This window comes from Cibotium barometz, chromosome 4 (genome assembly GCF_041138505.1).
Source record: "Cibotium barometz isolate CiBa-2024 chromosome 4, ASM4113850v1, whole genome shotgun sequence".
NCBI lineage: Eukaryota > Viridiplantae > Streptophyta > Polypodiopsida > Cyatheales > Cibotiaceae > Cibotium > Cibotium barometz.
This window is the reverse complement of record NC_141049.1, coordinates 5,401,507-5,426,702: the sequence shown is the minus strand read 5'-3', so window position 1 is coordinate 5,426,702 and position 25,196 is coordinate 5,401,507. Positions and strand designations below refer to the sequence as shown.

Below are 25,196 nucleotides of genomic sequence, written 5' to 3'. Positions count from 1 at the left end.
AAACTCGTCCCACACATAAGCTGCCATACCTACTCTGGTGTGGGCATGAGTCCACTGAGTCCACCAAGGAATGGCCTCACCTTCCAAGTACCAACTGGCTAAGATCACTCTGTCAGTATCTGTTTTCCTAACTGCGGCAAAGTAAGCTTCAAATTGATGTAACCATGAATAGAGAGTTGTGGGATCGAGTTTACCATTATACTTACTAAAGTTCATTTTCACGGGAAAATGATTCGAGGGCGCCGCCAATGTCAATCTGGCGTCCAATGCTCTGAGGTAACGCTCGTATTCCACGCATTGCATGGCTTCGTCTTCTCGTTGTCGGATATCCAATGCACGCATCTGCAACTCAAGCAAAGAGTTTGGCTGCGGCTGTGACCCCGCGAGTGGGTCTCTGTGACGAGGATCTGGAATCTGGGATACGGAAGGAGAGGGAGGAGGAGATGGAAAACGCGACGCTAGAGAACGGGTACGCTCTTCCAGAGCCAAGATCTGTGCCTTCTGCTCATCCAACTTGGCTGTCTGTTTTGCGATTGCTCGCATCATCTGCTGGAACATGTCTCTAACACTCAAGCTTGGTGCCCTAGCTGGGCTGCCTGGTGCACTCTGGTCCCATGGTTCTTGGTCTCTCTTGTCGTTGAAGCTCGCCATAGCAAGAAAATGCACTTCCTCTCCGGAACGCAATCTGACCATCCACTATCTGTGTGGGAGACGTCCGGAGGCTGAAAACCAACCGTCCTTCGAGGGACAGGAGTCACTCCGAAAGGGATAGTCCACCGGCGTCTAAAAACCAACAACACGAGCGAGAAAAAATTATGGTTTCTTTGCTGAATCTTTGTACTTGAAGTAGGCTGTGATACCACTGTAACATGCGGAAGCTTCGGAGAAGGATCGGTAACTTCAATGCTCAGAAATCAGCACTCTTTTCGCGACGGAAATTAACGCACAAACTGAAAGGAGATGTACAGAAAATAGAGAGAGGGAGAGAGAGATGGAGAGGACACAGTATTGGGTCCCAAATACCCTCTGTAGGGCCCCTACCACGGATGGTGTATTCGCTTTATTAGAATGATGTAAATCTGAAAGAAAATACAGAAATCTTGGACCTTTCTTGGCTGGGAATTCCTTGCCCTTGACCTGAAATCCTTCACCCCTTTGCTTAGCACCCTCTTGGCTTGTCTAGCCTCTTATGCTTGAGCTCTTGGTGAGAAAATGAGATGAATGAATGGGATTGTGGGCTCTCTATTTATACTACTCTAGCAGTCGGCTAGTACTACTGCAGTCGGCCAGCCAATAAATGTCCCACGACTGAGAAAATACAGCAAATAATCCTTTAAATGCTGCGCATCACTTTACTGCATGGCTGGGCACTTATGCGCATGGGAAACAGGGCTGGGCACTTAGGCGCCTGCTGCCTGGGAGGCTGGGTACTGAATACCCCCTGTTTTGGAGGCTGGGCAGCCTGTATGGGCTGCCCCATACTTGCCCTACACCTCTCCTAGGGCTGAATAACCAGTCGGCTACCCTTGGCCTGCCCCTGGGGCTGTCCTACAGCCCCCCATGGCCTACCCATGGCTGGTGGGTATAGCCAGGGCCTTCGTGGCCCTCATGGGGGTGGTTTCACACCATCCCCATGCCCACACTACGACTTGGGGTAGCCCTATGGGCTGGCCCCTTGTTCTAAAAGCAAACCCTAACTAACTACTCAATGATCTGGCATCTAGTACCATACCAAATACATAGAGTCACTGACATCATTCCAGAGGGAGACTCACAGCGCGGAGTGCCGTGTTTCATGTGTAGGACAGTCCACACCTGACCTTGGACTCATGTGGAGGACAATGCACACCTGACCTTGGACAACTGAGATGGATCCCTGGCTGACTCGTCCCGGACTGGGCTCACATGGGACCAGTTCACCATCCCAGGTCCTGCACCTTCTGTACAGAAATATCTACGTGGCATCCAAGTGTGGGATGCACGTGACAATGTGCTCGAATCCATGGCTAACACCAAGATGATGGGTGTCTTGAGCATGGCATTCACCAAGATGGAGTGATCTCGTGGGAGTTACGGTGAGGGTGGGTAATTCCGAGTGCGTAGTGGTTGGAAAATGTAATCTCCTAATCAAGCACTGGATTCATCCGATAGCCTCTCATGGTGGTCAATTGATTTTGTACCTTGTGTACAAAGGGGCTGTCACATGAGTGCTAACAACGGAAGACTTCTAACACATGATTAACACTAAGCAAACTAGATTGATGCTAATCCAAAAGATCTAGCAAATGCACAAGAGAAGAGAGAGATAAGATATGTAGCCCTTATCTGATTGTATATTGCAAAAGATGATCATATATACAATGGTTCTTGGATCTAAACTTTGATCCTACCCATGCATGCCTATCTAGTGATGCACACCAAAAGGTTCTTGGCTGTCCTTAATTGGTGCATGCTCTAACACACATAAGGGCTGCTGGTTCTTTCTGTTCTTGCATGCTCTAACACACATAATGGCTGCTGGTTCTTGCTGCTTCATAGCTTCTTCTGTGTGATCCAGATGCCTTTATTAAATGGCCTTGCTCTTGGCTCTCGTCCTTGGTCTTGGCTTTGCAATCTCGTATTTCTGAATGCCATGACCTTTGACCAGCCAGGCAAGGTCGGCCATCCATTTTTTGGTCATAAAGCATCATCCAAAAGGGCATAAAACATGCTCATATTATGCCAAATAAATGTCCCAACCATTGGTGCATGTCTTGGGCACCTCCAGGAGCCTATAAAGTTATCAAAAATGCCCCAATCGGTCCATACTCTTCCTTGAATCTTTCCCTTAAGAAGGCTCCAAGTAGGAAGCAAGTCAACGTGACACTCACGTGGGTGATGCATGTGATAGGGGCAAAAAAGTTTGAGAACTTCTAGGTCAGTGACTATGAGTCCAAGACCAAATCTTTGTGTCCTTGGTTGACTCTTGATACATTAGTGACTTCTTGACTTTGTGTTGTATTAGCATGAGGTATCCTTAAGGTTAGGGATGCTCTATTTGTGGACTAGGTCCCTTAGAAGCATGAGATGCTGCAAGGTGTGGATTCAGTCGCACGGAGACCACTAAACCCTTGATTGTAGTAAATTAATAAGGGATTCCACCTATGTCAGATGGGCTGTAGACCATAGACAAAAAGTAGTTGAGGTGTTTAACTTCTAAAATGAGTGGAAATGTACTTCCACTCGAGTGGTGGAAGTAACGTGTGTTAAATTCTTTAAAAACAGGAGAGCGACAGTTCCATGCACACCATAGTCTGTATGTTAGGCTGATCATTTTGCATCATGATTAGATTGATAGTTGGATTGATTAGTGAGATAGCTAACTTTAGGAAGTTGTTTAAACTTCAAGATCCATCTCATGATATCCATTGTGGATGAGAGGGATGAAGTCTGAATTCTTTGGTTCCATGTTTGGACCAGAGAGTAAAAGTGAGAATTGGTTGATAGGATCTCTTTGCTTATGAGGCTTGTGTTCAAAGAATTTGTTTTATTTTAGGGAATCTTCTTGTGATATTGAGGTGCCGGTAACTAGAGACATGGGGAAGTCCAATTTGGACTTATGTTGATAAGGGCATGGCATCCAAGTGCGAATCAAGAAGTTGAAAGAGCGTGCCAAAGAACAGGCTCGTAAGATAATGACTCAGGCTGATACGCAGATTCAGAGGGTTAAAGAGAATGCACATGACAATCATTCACCACACGTGTGAGACCTGCCAAAATAACTCGCTACAAAGTAATAGCCAGTAGATCCAACATCCCAGAGATGTGATCACTCAATAGCAAGGTACTTGATTGATTCACAAAATTGAAAACCAATCCTCAAACTCAAAAAGTCCCCAAATCCAAACAAGATTAGTTTCCACAGCAAACTCTAGAAATCAACAAATCTTACGTTAGGATTCCATTTCCAAAGTAAAAAACCATTCCAATTTTCCAAAGTGAAAACCATTCTAGTTGAACTTTCTCAAAGGCAATTTCCAGAACACTTGGATTTTACCAACTCAAACCGTGTGACTAGAATTTTTTCATTAACCGAAAATCCCAACAGTTTCACCTCAAATGCAACTAACCGGTTGAAACCAACGATCGCAGTTTAAATATTTCCAAGTCACGTTCACCCATCCAAATAGGATTATTCTTGAGGTAATCCCAGCATACTGTACAGGACAAGTGCAAGAACCTAAGACTGGATACAAGGTATGACCCCCTTCGAGATGCTGAGTGGATGCCAATCTCTGATCACCTTGGAGACTTTTAAAAGTCTTCCAATCAAGAGCTATCACTGAACATATCTCCCAATCTGGCCACTGCATATACCAAGGGTCTGCCAACATCATCTCCAATAATGTCATCCCACATAATGGACTGCCTGTCAACCTCATCCACTGATACAGGGGGCATGTGACATAAAAGGCTCTCATGCACTTCATCCTCTGATACAGGGGGCCTGTGACATAAAAAGGCTCTCATGTTGTCCCAAGCTCTAATGATGGATGATACAAACAGGGAACGGGGAGGAGGGTAGTCTATATTGTGGCCAAGAGAAGATGAAACGTGTGCTATGCCAGTCTACACCACCCCAAAGAGTACATCCGGAGATATGATACATGAAAAACTCCTTCCAAGGCTCTGTACCAGGAAGGAAACCTCTGACTACTAGCTTGCAAAACAATGCTTTGCATTGGATGTCCGGATTTATAATATTCAACCCCCCTTCTTGCTTGGGATGAATAACTGTCTCACAAGCAACTCTGGCCTGAGTGTCAGAGATAACCATCCAGTCCCACCTAGCTATGGACCAACCTCCACAACTGGCCAATACAATCCACAGGAAAAGCATCAGCATGAAGCAATAAACCAAGCTGTCGCAAGCAAAACTTGGTCGACCACCAAAGCTCTAGAGGCTAAATCTAGCCTCCTGGAACTCCAATGGAGAAGCTTCTTTCTTATACTAATAAGTACTGGAGCAAACTGTTGTCTAGGTGAAATATCATTCCCGACTTGGCATCCAAAGATAGCTGGCATTGTCGCCTCTATAGATACAGGTAAAACCAACCTCTGCACCCCAATCAACTCTTTGAAGGCTACGCATCCAGAATCCAACAGATTTGTGTCAATTTATGAGAGCCCTGCTGCGAGGCGGAATTCCTCCAAAGCAATCCTAAAAGAGCACAAACATGAATAGGTTGTTTCTAGAAACGTAGGAGTATCATCAACGAACTTGAATCCAAAAGCTCCTCCTCCCTGTGTAGAGGCAGACTCAATCCAGAAACTCGAGTAGTGGAGTGCAGATAGATACTCATAGCCTCTGTACAATCAGATACAAGAGGGGGGCTAAGGGACATCCCTGTCGTACCGAGCGAGATATCTGGAAGCGCTCACTTCTACCACCACAAGCAAGCACACTGCTGTGAGCATCCCAATATAGGCATGAAACACCTCTGATCCGATCCTGTGAGAATCCCATGCATCCAAGGGTACCTTCATGAAAATCCCAATCCACTCCATCAAAAGCCTTCTTGAAATCCATCAATAAAATGGCTAGAGGCTGATTGTTTGCCTTAGCCCATTCGATTGCCTTCTAGAAAGAGCAAATGTTATCGAAAATGCTTTGTCCTTGAAGGAACCCATTTTGTGTATCATGAATCACAACTTGCAAGACTGGTTGCAATCTCATGCTCACTGCCTTGGCAAGTATTTTGTGTGCTGTCCCGATCAATGTGATAGGTCTCCACTGGGCAATATTCGTCTTATCACCACCTTTTGGAATAAGACCTTTAGTAAGGAATGGCATAGTCCTTGTGTCTGTAATAAAGTAGGAACTTTATTAAATAGGATTAATAATGGGGACAAGTCCAGGTATAAAAGAGGGGGCTTGGCCCATGGATGTAACTTTTGATGATCATTTTTAGAAATGGAAACTTATATTTCTTGGAGCTCATGGCTTCTTGGCTTGTGGAAGGCTATTTCCATTCTCTTGGTGTGAGAGACTAAACACACTTAGGCATCATGTTTACATGGTGATTACTCATATTTTCATGCATTACATCCCTTCATTCCAATTGGTATCAGAGCTCTTGATTTTGATCATGGGCATGCATGGGTTGTTGGGAAAATTTGCTTGAAAATTTGAGTTTCTTTTAATTTTTTTTTCATTTTCTTGTAATCCTTGAGTGATTCTTGACAAATCTTCTCTAATCTTGCTTAATCTCATGGAGATGGTGAGCATTTCATGGAAATTGCTTGAATTTTGAGTGATTTTGGCCAATTTTGCCATTTTTGGACCAAATTTTGGGCCTCTGGACCAAAAATTTGGGGCAGTCGGGCCAAAACTTAGGGCAAGTGACTAATTGTAATTAACTTTTCTGTTAATCATGATTAGTAATCATCTTCTTCTTCCTCAAGCTTTCCATAGCCATGGGATGCTCTTCCTTTACCCGTTTTGATGCCAAACCTTAGGGTTTTTGTAGAGCTTTCCGAGATCTTTCATTTGAGCCTCTTCTTGCTAATTTTTTTCTCAAGATTTGGGAGCTTTTGTTCATTTCTCCATGGCTGAAAATTGAGCTTAACCTACCTTTCACCATGAACCATATCTTGCAATTGCTAAGCTTACACTTCATAGGCATCTTTGTAAGCATTATCATCTCATGAGTGAGGCAAGAAAGCAACAAACGGCGGGCTGCAGGCTGCCGCCTCAAATCAGCGCTGAAATTTGGGAGAGGGAGAGCTAGGCTTCACCTAGCTCTACTACCTCAAGACATGGAAGCTTTGCAATAGGGTTTTTAGCTATTATTTGGAGCATATTTTCAAGCCTTATTCAAGCACATGGGAGGTGTATTGTGGCTGCAAATTTCAGAGCAAAAGAGAGCTACGTTTTTCTTCAACAAGAGGCTTCTTCAACATTTTCTACCATTGAAGCTTTCCGGATGACATTGGTGAGTGGTATGATCAATTTCTTGCAAGTTTGAAGCATTTGGTGAAGCTTTGGGAGTTGATTGGGGTTGGTTACATTCAGAAACCCTAAATTTCAGACATTAACCATTTGGCTTGACCATTCACATGCCAATGATGCTTGTCTATGCATTATTGCTTGCATTTGTGCAATGGATTGCTTCCACATGAACCTTGGCCAAACAAGGGATCATATTTTTGGAGATTCTCTTCACTTTGATTCAATTGGCATGCCATTGATGGAGTATCAAGTTTACTCAATGCTTTTGGGAGCCATTCATGCTTATCTTTATGCCACATAGATGCCTTGAATCATCTACATAGCCATTCAATGCTATGACTTGCATTTTGGCATAAGAAAGCATAGCTCTTGGATCAATTTTGGGGGATTGAACTCATATTTCACAAGTGTCAATGTGTTGTTGGATGTTGGGATTTGTTTGATGGATGGTGAACACTTGGAGTGAGGAGAATGAGCATGAGTTCATGCGTATTGATTCATGAGAATATTGTAAATGGCATGAGTCATGCCACACACATGTAAGTGATTTTACCTTCATCCCATTTGTAAATTCCAAACACATACACTCACCATTGCATTCACTTTCATTTCCTAGTGAATCTAGCAATGTGTGAGGGTACCTTGGCGTTGGTTGGAGAGGCCAAGGGGAGCATGTTTTGAATCTACCGTGTCGTGATTGCTTTGGGAAAGCGATACGGTGGAGGATTAGGTACATGGTGGTGAAGACATGGCCTCAACCTTCACCTTGGAGGAAAACTTGGTGAAGGGGTGAGAAGGGCTTGGCCGGGAGATCGGCAAGCTTCAACGCGCGTCCTCAACAATCCTCACATCGACTTTATGGATGCATTTGGGCAATGGGGCCTCCTATTCCATCATATTGTGTGGATGTTGCTAATGCCTTGATGGACAAAGATTGCATAAGAGCTTTCATGGCATTGTGGGATGCAAAGAGCATTGTATTTTGATTTCAGAAATTGCATTTTCAGTTGAGATTTGGCTCCATTTACAAAGAAGACTATGGCGAAATCTTTCCAAAATCTTGGCTATGCATGGCAATTGAGGTTGGTGAAACATTAATTGCAGACCTTGGGATGCAAAGGAAGTGCAAAAGGTGCTAACAAAGGTGTGGGAACAAGCAAGGATCATTGGGGGCACAAAAGGGTCACTTGGGCAAGAAAATTGCAGATTTACAAAACCCTAATTCAGTCCCAAACCTTTTGGACTGAATTAAAGGTGATCATATGAGCTCTTAGTGCTTCCTTAGAGCTACCCAATGAGCCCTTAACCTTTCCATTTCGATATCTCTTTGGGGTAGAAATTAGGGTTTTTGCAGAAACAGTAAACCCTAATTCAGTCATAGGGGTTTTAAGGTCTTCAAGATCTAATCACATAGGCTCGTAGTACTCATCGAGGGCTTCGATTTGAACTAAGAAGTTTTGCATTCGGATATTTCTAGCTCAAGTTATGCTCAAAATACTATTTCAGCCTATAACCCTGTAAACCCTAAAACAGAGAATAGTAGCACTTCTCACCTCTTAAGGGTCTTTGTATAGTGGTCTAGTACACCTCATTAGCTCTCCAACAAGCTCTAGACCACTTCAATCGGACATCCCTACCTCAAGTTAGAGCCAAATCTTTGAAACCGATACTTTCCATGGGAACGAGGACAAGAGGGCGACCAAAGCATAACACCTTGACTCCCGACGAGGTAGAGGGAGAAGAAGCAATTATGGAGCAAGGAATCTTAGATGCTCCGGAAGATACTTGTGGGCATACTTCAAGGGAAGTGCATGAAGAAGTGAATGTTGGAAGTGTCCACAAGCCCACCCCACAAGCGTCACATACCATCCCCATCGATTCGATCATGCAAATGCTGATGCAAATGAATGCGAAGATGGACACGATGGCTACAAGGGTGGAGGTCAATGATAGACTTGATACTATGGCCACAAGGATGGAAGTCTTGGAAGAGAGGGTGGCTCGGCCAATGAGCCAACCTTCATTTGATAGTGGTCATGGTGTTTCACATGCAGGCAAGCAATATGGGACAGCTTTTGAAGGCCGTAGGGAAGGCAAGCTACCTAGGGCACAAGAGGGTTCTCCCAAAGTAATGCATGAGCATGCCACCAAGAATGCTACTTTTGGATTCATGGCGGATGCACGGAGGCCCCTTGTCAAGGACATGTTTCATTCTTCTTTTCACTCGGGTCCATCTAATTCCAATATGCACATGATTGATGAAGAGGTGGTACTCGATTGGAACCAATTGTCCTTTGCCCAAAGACAAAGGGATGCTCATGAGAAGTGGATGGAGTTACCAAATGATATCAAGAGGGACTACAAAGACTTTGCGCAATTCATGGAATCGTATATGAAGATGCAAAGGTTCAAACCCTCTACCCAACATGACAACCCATCCTACACAGCTTCTAAGGATGTCAAAGACAAAGTCTCACTATCAAAGTTCAAAGGTGATGGATCATCTCCGCAAGAGTTGGAGGAGTGGGCTACTAAGCTTGACACTTATTTCCAACTTTACCCAAAAAGTGAGCGTGATATGGTACAATTTGCTTCCTTACACCTTGAAGATTATGCACATCAATGGTGGAGGCACTTGGTCAAACAAGGGAACACGCCATCAACTTGGGAAGGATTGAAGCGGGAGATGAACTTGGCCTTCATTTCACCCCTAGTGCTTGATCGTTACCATGAAGAATGGTATGAACTTTCTCAAAAGGGGATGATGGTGAGAGATTATATCAAGAAATTTTTGAAGCTTTCAATGTACGTGGAAGGCTTGAGTGAAGACATGAAGATGAAAAAGTTTGTGCATGGGCTTGAACACTTCATCAAGGCGGATGTGTCGGCTCAAAGGCCTAGCTCTCTCAAGGAAGCTATGAGGTTAGCCGAACTCTATGAGCCAAAGTACAAGAGATCTCAGCCCATGACCTTCACCAAAGACACACTCAAACCAACCACTACTTCTTACAATTTTGGGAAAGGTCCTACCTCTACATTACCATCCTCTACTCCAAGGTTTCCTACATCATGTGGGAGTGGACAGCCAAAGGATGGAGTGCATATTGATGCCAAAAAGGGTAGTGATCCTACGAAGAAGCCCTTTCAACACTTCAAGGAGATTCAAAGAATGGATGATCAAAACATTGAGGAGTTGAGAAGCAAAGGGCTATGCTTTAAGTGCAAAGAGAGGTGGTCACCCGGGCATGCTTGCAAATCAAAGAAGATGGTGATCACTATGATCCTCATGGACAAAGAAGAGAACAAGTATGACTCTCATGACATTGAGGAATGGGAGGATTGCAATGATGAAGTGCATGAGGATGGTGAGTTTCCTTTTGACCCGGGAGGGTGAGTTAAGGAAAATCTTGTGGATGGAGACATGCCTACCAATGCAGAAATTTCAGTTTGCATATGCTCTATCTCACAAGATGTATTGACGGGTTGCAAGGACCCAAGCACACAAAGGTTGGTGGGGCCTAGAGTGCTGAAACTACCTTGCCAAATGGATACAATTACCCATGAATATGGCTACTTGGCAATCAATGGACTATGCCCAACAACATGGCTTACTTGTGGATGATTTTCTTGGCCAAGTGGTATGATTTACTTGAGCAAATTGGGTAATATGAGGAGGATTATACATGCTGTAATTTCTGGACAGCTTTGGAAAGGTCTACTATTGGGCCTATTTTTCTACTCCAACAAGCTTCATTCGACATCAAAATGGAAGACCATGATGTGGGACATATATGGCTGAGTGTACATATCATTTCCAGCCCATTTTATGGAGTTTACATGAAGAATTTTCAAGGTACTTCATCGACTAGAAGGGCTGTCATAACAGTCTCACTCATACTTTTTGGACTTGGAGCTTGGCGGACTTGTGTACATCCGGATTTTCATTGCATATGTGCTTTGGATGTACTTGAGGACTCTCAACCACTTCCCATTGATTACATTAGAGTCTCATATTTGGAGATTGTACACATTATAGATTTTGAGGACAAAATCTTTGGGAAGGGATGGTTTGTAATAAAGTAGGAACTTTATTAAATAGGATTAATAATGGGGACAAGTCCAGGTATAAAAGAGGGGGCTTGGCCCATGGATGTAACTTTTGATGATCATTTTTAGAAATGGAAACTTATATTTCTTGGAGCTCATGGCTTCTTGGCTTGTGGAAGGCTATTTCCATTCTCTTGGTGTGAGAGACTAAACACACTTAGGCATCATGTTTACATGGTGATTACTCATATTTTCATGCATTACATCCCTTCATTCCAATTGATACCAATTGGAATGAAGGGATGTAATGCATGAAAATATGAGTAATCACCATGTAAACATGATGCCTAAGTGTGTTTAGTCTCTCACACCAAGAGATGAGCTCCAAGAAACATGAGTTTCCATTTCTAAAAATGATCATCAAAAGTTACATCCATGGGCCAAGCCCCCTCTTTTATACCTGGACTTGTCCCCATTATTAATCCTATTTAATAAAGTTCCTACTTTATTACAGTGTCCCACATCTCCTGAAGTGCCAAAGTAATCTCTTCCCCAAAGAAGTCGCAGAAACTTAGGAAGAAAATGGGGGAAAGACCATCATATCATCCCTTGGACATTTACCATGAGGTAATGCTTGAAGTGCTGGCCAGAACTCTGCAATGGAGAAGGGGTGGTCAAGTGTAGCATGCATGTCCTCTGTGATCATTCGAGGCAAGAAATCCCAAATCTTATGTAATTCCACCAGTTGGTGTGGAATGTTTGGTTGAACACGATGCTAATCAATACACTTAAACACACCAAGATTTAATGGACAACAAGCACGATATAAAATGTAGTTTGCTGAATTGACAAGCGTACAATGAGCTGGAATGGCCGGCCCTTCCTCAATAATGTATATTGATCTTGGGAGAATCAAGTACGTGGCATCATGGGCATTTCTAACCAGATTTCCATATCAATGCATATATATGAAAACAGTATTGCAAACAATATGGTTGTCCTTGAGTGAAGATCTCCAAGGAGCTACCCTTTCTAGTGCCCACGTTCCCTCTCTTGCTACTTGCGGCCATAATTGGTCATGTGAGCTTACCAATTGCAAGTAGAGTTGACAACGGTGGAAGTCTTGGCGATGGAAGCGTGTGGAAGGCTGAAATCTTCAATTTGTTGCGATCCTTCGTGTGACAAAAGTCTTCAAGTAGGTGCAGGGAACCCTAGGAAAGCTTTCCCTATGGTTGTACTTAAGAAAGGATGGCTGAAATTAGGGTTTTCAGCCAAAAGACGAGAAATTATAGCAAGCAAATTGGCGATTTTACTGAATTTGAGCTATTGGGAGTGTGTAGAAGGAAGAATATGATGTGGAAACAATCTTGGATGCATGAGAAACATTCTAGCAAGCTTGGATATGGAGTTGGGAGAGAACAAGTGCAGAAAATACAGCCATAGAGCCCTCTTGAAGTAGGTGCCCACTTTTGAGAAGGGAGGAGAGGGAGAGGGAGAGAGATGTCCACCTACAAAACATAAGGGCAAAGGGGTGCAAGGTGGAGGTGACACATGGCTGGATACTTACTTTGGACAAAGGGATAAGGCTTGGGCACTTGGACACTTTGTGACCGCTCGGGACATCAGTGACATAGAGGCCTAATCATAATTTATAAGTGAGTTTTGGTCACCCAAAACTTATTAAAGTGTGAATACACTCACTTACAAATTAACACTAAGTCCTAAGAGATAAATTAACGCAATTTACCACTTGTCCACATGCAACATAACCATGTCAGCAAACAGTTTCACATGCACGGTTCACGGGTGGGCGTCCCCTTGCCCAGAACTACACATTGGTCAAGCAAGCATGAAAATAGCATGCAAACTCAATTTGCAGGCAAGCACATAAAGCACACTAGCAGAACCTGATGTGGAGGCCACATTATGAGAATGTGTGCACCATGCCCTTGTGAGCCGAGATCAGCGGCCATTTAGCGTCGTCTTACATTGCTGTTGATTTGTTGTGAGGGTGTTCAGTTTCTGCCATTGTCCTTTGGAGATGGTGGTGATCCTTCTTGGTGTATTAACATTATTATCCTTAATAAAACATTGGGTGGTGATCCTTCTTGGTTTATTAACATTATAATCCTTAATAAAACGTTGGGTGGCCAAACCTTGATTTGTTGTGAGGGTGTTCAGTTTCTGCCATTGTCCTTTGGAGATGGTGGTGATCCTTCTTGGTGTATTAACATTATTATCCTTAATAAAACATTGGGTGGTGATCCTTCTTGGTTTATTAACATTATAATCCTCAATAAAACGTTGGATGGCCAAACCCTTAAAAGCTGCATAGAATTGACTTGGTAATTTGGTTTGCCTGGCATTAAGGGCGATGTCAAATGCTCTGGAATCACATGTGGTTTATAATCAGACCCTATGAACCAGGTGATGAAAGACCTGCATAGAAATGACCTGGTAATTTGCTCTAGTTGACATGCATAATTTTGATACACAGTGTTGTTTAGGGATGTGCTATAAGCAGTATCTGGATCATGACAATTATGCCCATTAATGGTGGTAGATTAAGGATGTTATTGTGATGGATTGTGAGGTTGGCGAGTTATGATGTTTTTGAATGTATTTATACAGAACCTATGATGACCACGGAGCAGCCCTGTGGATTATTTACAACATGCTGGTTACATGTGACAAAGGACTGAACCACTACACAATTTGGTCAATTTTCTGGTGGCTTCACCTCAAGAACCTGAATGTGGGCTGTTGGTGGTTATATTGTTGCAGTAGACATGGGAACGTGCAAGTATGCAGGAAGTCATTTTGGTATGCAGAGATTCGAGAGGCAGAGGAGAGGCCAAGTGGAAATTCGGGCAACAGGAAGAGGAGGGAAAGGGGTCAGGAGGTGACAATGAGATGAAGTCTAGGGATGCTGACAACGGCATATAAGTAGAATGCCGAACAGAGGCAGTAGGTTGAAAGTTGCAGAAAAGGGGAGTCAGGAAGAGGAGGGAAAGGGGTCAGGAGGTGACGAGGGGATTAAGTCTAGGGATGCCAACAATGGTGGATAAGTAGAATTCTGGCCAGAGGAAGGAAGTTGAAAGTGACAGATAAGTGGAAGGCCGGAGCAAAGGCAGCGCAAAGAAACCAATTGTCAGAGCTGCACATGAGATTGAAGGTGGAGCCTGGCTGGACGGAAAGTGTAGGGGGCTTGTGAGGTAGGGCACATCCAAGAGGAGTGAGCATTAGCAACATTTGATGGGTTTGCAATGGCCATGGCATGGCGTGGCTTGGGGGGTTGTGTATACACTCATAGACCTTAATGTAATGTGGTCAATTTAGGAAACATGAGGAATGTGTCCTGCCAATGAGCACTGAACTCCTGGAAATTCAAGGAGTAAAGAGGGAAGATTTGTTTTTATTGATGTTTAGCAATGTCTAGGTCTAGTGAGATTGATGGTTGATGGTTGAACATGAGTGCTTAAGAAATTAACATCTCTATGTCATAAGTGCAATCAGTAAAAGTCTTTCTTTCATTCTCCCTCTCTCAACTTCTTTGGATTTGCGCAGTCAAGACACTTTTAACAAATGCTCTTGAGGATGACCATTGTTAAAATTGTTTTATGTTGGCAATTGCTATTTTAATAGGCATGGCAACTTGTTGACAATGCACAAAGCACAACTGAAGATTTAGATAAACCTTGTGAAGTAAGGATCCTTGCAAGTTTCTAAGGCAAACATTGATGCAAAAATAGCACAGGTCTTTATCTTGTTTTTCTTTCTATGTACATCCGCATGAAAGCGTATAAACATGTTTGGTGAAGATTTGATGTTTGTGTGAACCCTGCTCTGCCATACTAATATATAAAGCCATTTACAACATACACAAGCTCATCTTCAAGGCAATTTTTGGAAAATTTAGATTCTCAATCATGAGAATGGATGCTTTCCTCGTAGAATCCCCATATAGCTCCTTTTGCAGTTCTTTTCAAACTACGAAACATGACCCTAAGCTTACGTTGCCTGTTTTTGTGCAAACTTCATGCAGATTTTAGCCAAGCAAGGTAAGTTCTGGCAAGCAGCAGAACATTATGAAAAGGCTATCAGTTTCCATACACTTGCAAATCCTCGAGATACGTGCGCTCTTGCAAGTCTCAAACATGAGCTTAATGTAAACTAGAGGTACAATTCTTTCCCCGTCATTTTCCGTTTTTTTTGCTTAAAAGGTAACATATGAAACAATCACAAAAGAATCAGGCCATTATCTTGTGTCAGCAGAAACAAGTGCAACGTTGGCTTTTGATGCTCGAATCACAAGAGGTGACTCATGGGGTAGAGCACAAAGGGAAATAAAAGGGGTCTATTTTTAGCCCAATGTGTGGTGAGTTGGTCATGCATGAGTTATGGTGGTCCATAATTGTTACCTTGGTTTTGTGGGTGAGACACATGGTCATACATAATTTATGGTTTCCCATAGTTGATAGAAAGAAGCTGTAGTGGCCCATAGTTGACAGAAAGCAGCTGGTAGTGTAGTTGAGAAAAGTTGATACATATCCACCTCTACCTAAATTGCGATAGCTGTCAAGTTGTGAAGTCCTTTTGAAAATTTGCCTTGAACACAGCTGAAAACCAGGGTTAGTCGTAAACCAAATCATGAGGTAGTAGGCTAGCTCACCTCCCAACCATGACCGGCATCCACCGATCTCCCTCGAGCCAAGGCTAGGGATTCTTGCACAATCCCAAAGGCTCGTGTTTAACTCCGACGTCGAATTACTGTTGAGATTTGTGGTGCCATTGAGAGCAAGGTATGAGTAGAGGACCACGATCAAGAGCATGCAGCCACATCACACTTGGACATTATTCCACATGAGCACATTTGTAAGAGGTGTACCGTCCTTATATAAAAGGGGTCATTTTCTAGCAATGAACACAAGTTGCTCTCAAGTCTTTCTATGAGTACAAGTTTCCATCTTGTAACCTAACTGAACTTGAGTCAAGCTTGATTAGTTCAAATAGTCTATCATTATGTTTGTAATTAGGCTTCATCCTCCATAGGATTAGATTAACTTAATCAGTGTGATTAAGATTAACTCCATACCCATTGATTGGGGTTCCATAAGTTTCATCATGGTATCAGAGCATTCCCTCTCTCCTTGAGCTTCTTCGCATCATTTGTACTAATCATGTCATTAAGGCACTAATCCTAACCTTATCCTCTTATCCCCTTTGTGGCTCAAATTTGTCAAGCTAAATTTCCATTGCACAAGCCATTATTGGCTCTCAAATTTTAGGAGCTTCTTACTCACTCCTAGGCGACTCTAGTCCCTGGAGGAATCATCGCAAATTGCCGTCTATGGTCTGAAATCTACGGAGAACCGCCAACTGGTCTTTCACGCCATTCTCTCTATAGTGGTCTGAAATCTACGAAGAACCGCCAACTGGTCTTTCACGCCATTCTCTCTATAGGTGCAATTGGTCAAAACCCTCTTAGGGAATTAAGCACTCTACACCAACAAGGACACAAAAGAATGCTACCACTGTGGAAGGAAAGGACACTTCAAAAGTGAGTGCAGACTCAAACACAAGCCAAAATGTGGACGCTGTAAAAAACTCGGGCACAAGGAAGAGGAATGCAGACTGAAGAACCATGAAGCCAACTACGTGGAGTCTTCATCAAGCAAAGAAAAGACCCCCGATGAGCATCTATTCTAAACCCAAACGACAAGTCTCACCACCTTAGCCCGTGATTGTAAAAGGTCACCAAATGAGTAGACCTACTCCTGAGACCACCTGAGAGTAGCGACTTTTGCACCTAGGAGGGGTGATGACATATTGTAATACCACACTTGACCTTAAGTAGCATGTTGTACTAAGGGGGAGTGATGAGATCTTTTGCAACTCACATCCAAGCACCTTGCAGTAGCCTATACATCATGGCACCAAGGAGAGTGTTGAGATTTGTGGTGCCATTGAGGGCAAGGTATAAGTAGAGGACCACGATCAGGAGCATAGATCCACATCACACTTGGACATTGTCCCACATGAGTACATTTGTAGGAGGTGTACCCTCATATAAAAGGGGTCATTTTCAAGCAATGAACAAAAACTGTTCTCAAGTCCTTCTATGAGTATAAGTTTTCATCTTGTAACCTAACTGAACTTCAAATAGTCCATCATTATGTTTGTAATTAGGCTTCATCCTCTATAAGATTAGATTAACTTAATCAATATGACTAGGATTAACTTCCATAGCCATTGATTAGGGTTTCATAAGTTTCATCATTACCATCGAAGCCTGCCCTTAGGCCTTCGACACGTAACCTACGTACTTGCTATGCACGTAGCATGAGAACGTCTGCTCTCTTGGTCTAAGCTAGGGGATGCATCCGCACAACTGTGTCTCATAATAACCCAAGCTCTCAGTTATTTAGTGATTACTATGCCATAAATAGCTAACTTTCTATAAAAGGTCATTAAGCTTGTTTTATCAAATCCAAGAATCCTAGCCAGTACTTGCCTATGTTAATCCCTAATCTCGAGGCTCCTAATCCCACTAGACCAGATCCCTAATCCATAGGTTAGTGTCCAAGTATATAACACAAGTAGAATTGGATAGCCTAGTTCTTTTGATGCGAGAATTTGATGCATGCACCTTTCCACCTATGTTGCCGAATTAACGGGTACATATTACCTTTTCTTTCTGCCCACATCAATCTTGTTCTTCAACATGTTCCAACTCTCTCTCTCTCTCTCTCTCTTACTTTCTCCATCATCATTTCACACCTACACCTACCATGTCAACCCCACCCTTGATCCCCTCAAATAGTCATTCCATGACATGGAAGTGTCATCTAGGAAATTTGATGGAAGCCATCTCAAGTATGGACTCATACATCGCAAGCACTAAAGGGGGCATGGTTACTTGCGTCACATATACCATTATGAGCATCAAAGAAATCCTCTCTGTTTAAGAGGAGAACCCTGACAAGGAGCGGAATGCCATTCAAGAGGCACATGACAAATAAATGGGAGGCATCGGAGCCTACTACAACAAAGAAATCGTGACCTCAAGAACTCCATTAAGGGACCCCATAACAATTGTTGAGCAAGAATCCTGCAAGGCCACATGGACAATTGAGTTGGACCAACACAAAGAGGAGAACAAGAAGCTTTGCCAATAGCTTCTAGCAACTAAGGAGGTCATCATGGAGGAGCTTCACCTAATGGTGGAAGCCACCAAATCCACAACTCAAATGGAGAACACCAGATTGAGGAAGGAGATTGAAGCCACCTCGAAGTGGGTGGAAGTGGTCAAAAAATACCTGGGATGAAGGAAACCCGCAATTGCGGAGGAGGAAGAAGCAATTGAGTTGGACCAGTTCAAGAGGAAAACAAGAAGCTATGCCAAGAGCTTCAAGCAACTAAGGAGGTCATCACGGACTTCACCTAGTGGGCCACCAATTCTGAATTAAAGTGGACAATGCCTGGTTGAGGAAGGAGATTGACGTCACCTCCAAGTGGATGGAGGTATCCATCCACTTGGAGGACAATGCCTGGTTGAGGAAGGAGATTGACGTCACCTCCAAGTGGATGGAAGTGATCAAAACAGACCTCAACGAGATCTCCAAGTGGATGGAGGTATCCAAGAAACAAGAACTGGCCCTCTTGGCCACCTTGGAAGACAAGTGGAGGCACTCCTGTGCATTACATGTTTGAGTTACTAACCTCCTTGTTGGAAACTCCCAAAAGAAGATTGTGAGACTTTGTGCTGGCAAATAGACATTATCTCGGAACTCCTTTAATTGGCATTTTTTTGGGGGAGGGGATCTCACTATGGAGAGGCCTTGGCCTCTTGAGTTCAACGACATGAAATCCGGCTTGGCCTACTGTAAGGTCTTCACTAGACCTGGCCCAAGGTCACTCATATAGTAATAACCCTGCTATAAGTGGCCTGTTTTTATTTATAAAGATTTCCTACTTTATTTATAAGCTTTTGGTCATTATTAGCCCTAGACTAATAATTATAAGCTCTTAGTCAATCTAGATGTCTGCTTGCTAGCGCCGTTAGCCCATGTGTGAACCCTCCACGTCCCCAAAGCCTAGCTAAGCTCTTAATCCTAATCTTGGATTAACCCTAACCCTAATCTTGGGTTAGCACACGCGTCCCTAGTTGTGATCCTAGGCCAATCGGGATATAACATACCCCCTCCCTTAATTTAATTCATGTCCTCCCTTAATTTAATTCATGTCCTCTCGCGAATGCATAAGGTGAACACCCATAAGCACAAACTTGGATGTGGACAATTGTCCATAGCATGCACTCAAGTCCACTGGCATATGCCTTTGCCAAAACAAGACTTCAGATATAAAAATCCACCTTGCTTACTGACGGTTCTAGTACTCCATAAGGAACATTCAATCGCAAGCACGATAGTTTCACCAGAACAACCCAAGCATAGACAGCTGAAATAGCAAGTGTGAGGGTGCAACATGAGTAGAACAAGGGAGAGAGTATGCACATTAGAAAGAAAGAAGAAAGACTAAGGGTCCTAGATCAAAGGTTGATTTGTATGGTCACTTGTAAAAGGTGAAGTCAATGGTAAAAAAGGTTGCACATGGAAAGTGCGTGGAGGCACATGTAGTGTGAGCATTTATTGACACATGGATAGCACAAGGGTGCATGCAGCTTGTGGATGAGGGCTCCTTGAGAGCTATAAAACCATGTAATCCTTGGCTCATTTGAAGAGCTTGATTAATGCAATCATCAAGTGATTAGTATCTTGATTATACTTTAGTTAATCCTTGATTAAGTGATTGTCTTATTATCTAATCATGAAGTTTGTTGCTTGCTATGAGCCTCCCTAGCAATTGTAAATTTCAACTTAGATCCATAGCACAACACATTTGTCATACCAAATGGTAGCTTGTAATGGTTATCGGTAAACACTAATCTACCTAACCAAGTCCCACACTTTTTTCGAGTACTCACACACTAATGTGCTACAACTTGATCTTCCCCTTTTCCAATCTATGATTAGGACTGAATGAAGATCATAAATCCCAACCCTTAAGGTAACCATTCCGGATGTCTATTACTCCATGAGTAGTAACTTGAGTAGCTTATACTTTGAGTCATCTATTATACTTCGAGTTGACTATTATACTTTTCCAATCCATGACTAGGACTAAACGAAGATCATAAATCCCGACTCTTAAGGGTCATCTATTACATCCTTGGAGCATAACCATTCCGGATGTCCTTTACTCCACGAATAGTAACTTAAGTAGCTTATAAGCAAATACTACTTAAAAATAAAAGATTGTGGTTGGCACACCGGTGGCAATGTAGGGCAAGGGCCGAAGGGACAACAATAGTTCATTGGTTGCAGTTTTATAAATAAGAGCGGGATGTTAAGGGAAGTGCATGGTTAAAGTTTTGATGTCAAATGTGAGTGATTTAAACTTATGGGTGCCATCACACCATGACGATGGGCGCCCCGAGATATGTTCACATTCCGGGATCCCACTGCAGTGGTCCATGACCATAATCTCTCTGTAAATTCATACTCATCCAGTGATGGTCCTTCAATTGATATCCGCATGAGTGCATCCATGCTTCTTGTAGTCAATGAGTTTCTCAACTTTGACTTGATTATGTTTTGAATGCTGAATCCTCTTTCACACGCTGCAGTACTAGCACATTGAAGCATGGAAAGATGTGCTAATCTAAGCAACATATGGTACTTTTTGCACAAGTTGTCGGATTTCTAGCAATTGGCACCCAAGTTTCACGCAAGCCTTGGCTCTTTCTTCACTTGTGCCTTGTCAACCAAAGGACCAATTTCCTCTCCATTCCCTGTAAACTTTGTTTCACCATAGTATGATGCCAATGTCTCGATCTCTATAGCACCATAATTTTTCAGTTGCTTTCCTTTGGGAAAGGTGCAAGGCGCCAATGCCTTGAAGCACCTACAAGATCCTTGTCAGGAAATCTATCTAGCAAATTCCGAATCACTAGGTTGCAAAACTCCTTTTGAAAGGTGATCCCTTTGTCCAAGTCACTACCATCAACATTCCTTTCAATTTTGGTAGACCTATATGCATTGTCGTGAATAGATGCACGAAGAGTAGCAAGCTGCCCCTCTAAGGGCCATAGGCAGGGATAATATGATAGCCTCTACTATCATATGTCGAGGCATTGATATCCACATGGGGATCTTCAATATATTGCATGCGGATCAAGCGAACTTCTGCCTCAATGTTCCCAACCACTTAAGAAATATCTACAAAAGTGCTTTGAAAACTTTTGCTTAACATGGCCAATCTCTCAAGGATGTCTGCCATGAAATGAATGCTGTAAATAAACTGAAAACTGCATAGTTTTGCATGTAAACTTGCATTGTGAGACATTAAGAAAACAAGTAAAGGCTCCAATGATTCACACAATTTATGAACAGCCACCGATCTACTTAGCCACCTGATTTTATGTATGTGACTCGTATGTAATTCAGCACAACCAAATTCTAGTTCCAAAGACCTTAATTCATTGCTCTTTTGAGAACTTCTTGAAAAAGTTCTTGCAATTTCATTGATGACATGGTCAATTTCCTGTGCATAGGTTGACCCCTTCACCGCATCCGCCAAGCATAGACTTGCCCTATGTGCGATACAATGAATTGATGTCATATAGGGACTATCTCTTTTCATTCGACCACTCAAACATCCCATCTTCAATGGTGTCTGTTTGTTCTTTCCATGTACATATTTAGCATCCTCATGTGCTCGTGTCTTTGCATGCTCCGTTAGAGCATTATATTGGATGTTGATGGATCCAGACCTTCCAAATTCACTCTTGCATCGATTGTCATTTTGACAATACTTGCAAAATATCTTTGAAGTGTTCCTATCAAAATAAGCCCACTCAAAAGTGGCTACCCAAGCCTCATTCCAGGCCTGCCTACGCTGCTCTTTTTGCACATCCTTCTCTAATTCAGCTATGGTCACCATTTCTATCTCCGCCATCCTCTCTTCTTGTATTTCAGCACTACCTCGCCTCTTTTTGGGCCGCTTACATGGAGGACTTTGTTGTATGAAGGTGAGGGAAAGTAAACAAGGTTCTTTGCTTACATGGCATAGCTGTCTAAACAAAGTCTAGTCACCCATCTCTCTCTCTCTCTCTCTCTCATGCATTCTGTACATTAAAAAACTGTATGCATGTTTAGACTCTACAGATGAGGAACAAAACTTTAACCTAAAAGAGCCCACAACAAGAGAGATTAGCATATGCCAAAAAGTGCCCAAGACTTGAGAGAGAAAAAAACCATTTTCAACTACCTGAAAGCTTAGTTACTGTATGTCTCTCAACTGAATTTTCACCACTTTCCTGCACACCCAAAGATAGGAAATCTCATACACATCAAGTCAGATTCAAACATGAGCTCTAGAGAATGAGAAATACAATATATTGATATACAAGCTAAGCCAAAGAAGTCCCTAATTCTTAATAAGAAATACAAGTCCCAAGGTAATATTAGTGGGCTGTAGGGTGTGCATGTAATGCGTAGATGAAGCAAATCAATTGACTAGAAAAAATCAATGATCAAATGGCTAAAACCTAGTACATTCAATGCAAATCCTTTGTACTAATCTATGTGCATATTGAAGTTAATACAGTTGCCTGGTCGATGAGGAACCACCTTTGTTGTGGAATAATAAAAAAGAATTTTGTAGTGGTAACATAATACATTCATATGTATAGTGGTCACCAAGTTCAAAGAGGGGCATCTCTCACTAGTGTGATCGGTAGGGAATTGTATGATGGGCCATCCTCTACAGAGTCTAGATGTGAGGGAGAACTTAGAAGGATTTCAGAAGGGTGCGATATAAAGGGTGCTATATAGTGAAGGGGATATTGTAGTGATGACTGCAGACTGCTTACTTAAGCTTGTACTCCCAATGGTGTTTAAAGATACTCTTTAAAGTTTAGCTCAAGATACAATGATCAATCGACAGTTCACAAGAGGCGCACTATCGAAGGCCTACCTGGAGGCTGGAGCTCGCGAACTCAGAGACCTTTAGACTCTGTATCCTGGCGTTGGATGTGCCCATCTGCAAAATGGGCTGCCGCACTGCGAGAAGGTGAAGACTGAAGTTACCACACTCCAAGAATGCAGCACAGGGCTGTCGCGCTGGGAGAAGGTGAAGTTGCCACACTCAATGTCCCAAGAATGCAGCACAGGGGCCAGGCGGCCCAGGCCGCGCTGCTGCGAGAAGGTGAAGTTACCACACTAGCAACTAGCTCAAGTCTCAGCGTTGAAGGCAGCCTTGCACAATGCAGCGTTCTGGGAAAATAAGGTGAAAAGATAATTATGTGACTCGTGACTCGGTCACTCATGCGAGAGACGTTGGATTTAGAGGAATCCATGCAGCACACCACATGGCAGATGCATGAAGCGGCATTAATGAAGTTTGGTGAAAAATGAATAGCTGCTAGCAACTTGGCACATGCATGATATTTAAAATTTACTAATTAGTAATTAGAATTTAGGACTAAATAGTAATTAGCAAACTTATGAAAGTGTATATGAATTGTTATCGGGGAAATTAAGGTTCGTATTAAATGTTGTTAAGAAATTAAGGTTTATATTAAATCTAACCCTTAAAATTATGATTCACACATCAATTGAACCCTTTGGTTCTAAGGGTGCAAATTTTATTACTCGAGATTTTTCAATTTGGGCCGGGAAATTTACACTTAGAACCGGGTTTTGTGAGCACTGGTCAGGATCATTGTCATGCACGTTCTGCGCGCGTGCCACAATACACCTTATTCAGCCCAAGACCAGCCCTATAGGCTGGTTGGCCTGTTTGCCCTAGTCGACCAGTAGCATGGGCACTAAATAAAGCTGTGCACAGCCCCTTGCCCACCATCTCTTCAGCCCTTGCATACAGGGTGAATACCAATGTCAGGACCTACGGTCAATGGTTGAGGGCTGCTCCTTCCAGAACAGTTCCAGATCAGCGTTTCCAGCAAAACAGCCTGTATGAAGGAAATATCACAAAGCTGTCCAGCAGGTGCTACAGTAGGCAGCCAGCATTCAGCATCTGCACCTCATGGTGATCAGTAAAAACATGGATTTAGTCCTATTACACATACAGCAATACAAGCAAATACACCTACGGGTGGGGGCCCTTCTGAGGTTTATTGGGACCAAATCCTGTATATTGTTCTCTCTCTCTCTCTCTCTCTCTCTCTCTCTCTCTCATATGCATAATTTCAGTTTTCGTGTTGCCTACATATCAAGTAAAAGGTTCCATAAGCTTCCATCTGTAACATTGGTATCAGAGCTTTGAGCTTGATCACCTTTTGCAGAGCAAGAAGTTTTTTTTTCTTGTGTGGATGATTTATTTTTGTTCTAGGGCAACGTGTAACTAGCAATCCCGCACACTTAGTAGATGGTTTTCTTGTGTTGGAGAAGAATCCTAAAGGTTCCCACTATGGACAAACAAGAGGAGAGAAGAGAGATTGGATCTAGTGCATTCGAAGATGTGCCCTCTACATCGACTGTGGGAATGTTTTTTAAACATGCAAGGCTTCTTGTGCACTTAATGATTTTTCAGATAACTGAGCCGTGGGAAAAAGCTCTTTATGAAGTTGATGTCTCATCCATGTTAAATTGTCTTTGACGTTCCTCCTTTGCAGGTTGGAGATTAGTGGAAGAGCTTTACGCTGGTTATATTACTGTGTGGAATCTTGTGTATAATTAATCACAGCTTGCTGTATAGTAATGAAGATTAATGACTCCATCATTCAGGAAAGAGCCTTCTATTTTGTATAAAGACCATTTGGATCAAGGCGACCCACTTAAAATCCTAGTAAAACAAATTTGCATTTCATTTGCAGGTGGGGTCCTGCCACCTTTAAATAAAAAAAAATTCCAGATGACGATTAAGATTCATCCCTTCACTAACCAAATTTTGACGTCCACCATGAGTATTTTATCAAAACACATATAAAAGAAACAATAGAAAGCTCAAGTGCACACGATTAGCGAGACTCTAATAACACTTCTCTATTGGGAGAAAATGGAATAAATTAACTTAATAGAAATTAATAACGCCCTTGGGATATTTTTTTATTAGGTTCGACGACTAATCTACT

At 42.6% G+C, this 25,196-nt stretch overlaps 1 protein-coding gene across 4 annotated transcripts in view; it reads left to right on the top strand.

Moving 5' to 3' along the window:
* The window catches only part of LOC147638822 (uncharacterized), a 46,815-nt gene extending 21,825 nt beyond the window's left edge, over positions 1–24,990 (top strand). The window contains exons 6-7 of one of the 4 annotated variants that reach the window (XM_086782221.1): positions 15,084–15,217; positions 24,738–24,990. In XM_086782221.1, the coding sequence (XP_086638347.1) occupies positions 15,084–15,215 (132 nt within the window). In that variant the 3' untranslated portion in view covers positions 15,216–15,217; positions 24,738–24,990. Of the gene's footprint in view, positions 1–13,669; positions 14,577–14,683; positions 14,796–15,083; positions 15,218–15,313; positions 16,458–24,737 lie in introns of those variants that run through there. The other 3 variants (XM_086782230.1, XM_086782238.1, XM_086782245.1) reach the window with 3 other exon arrangements.
* The last annotated feature ends 206 nt before the right edge of the window (positions 24,991–25,196 follow it).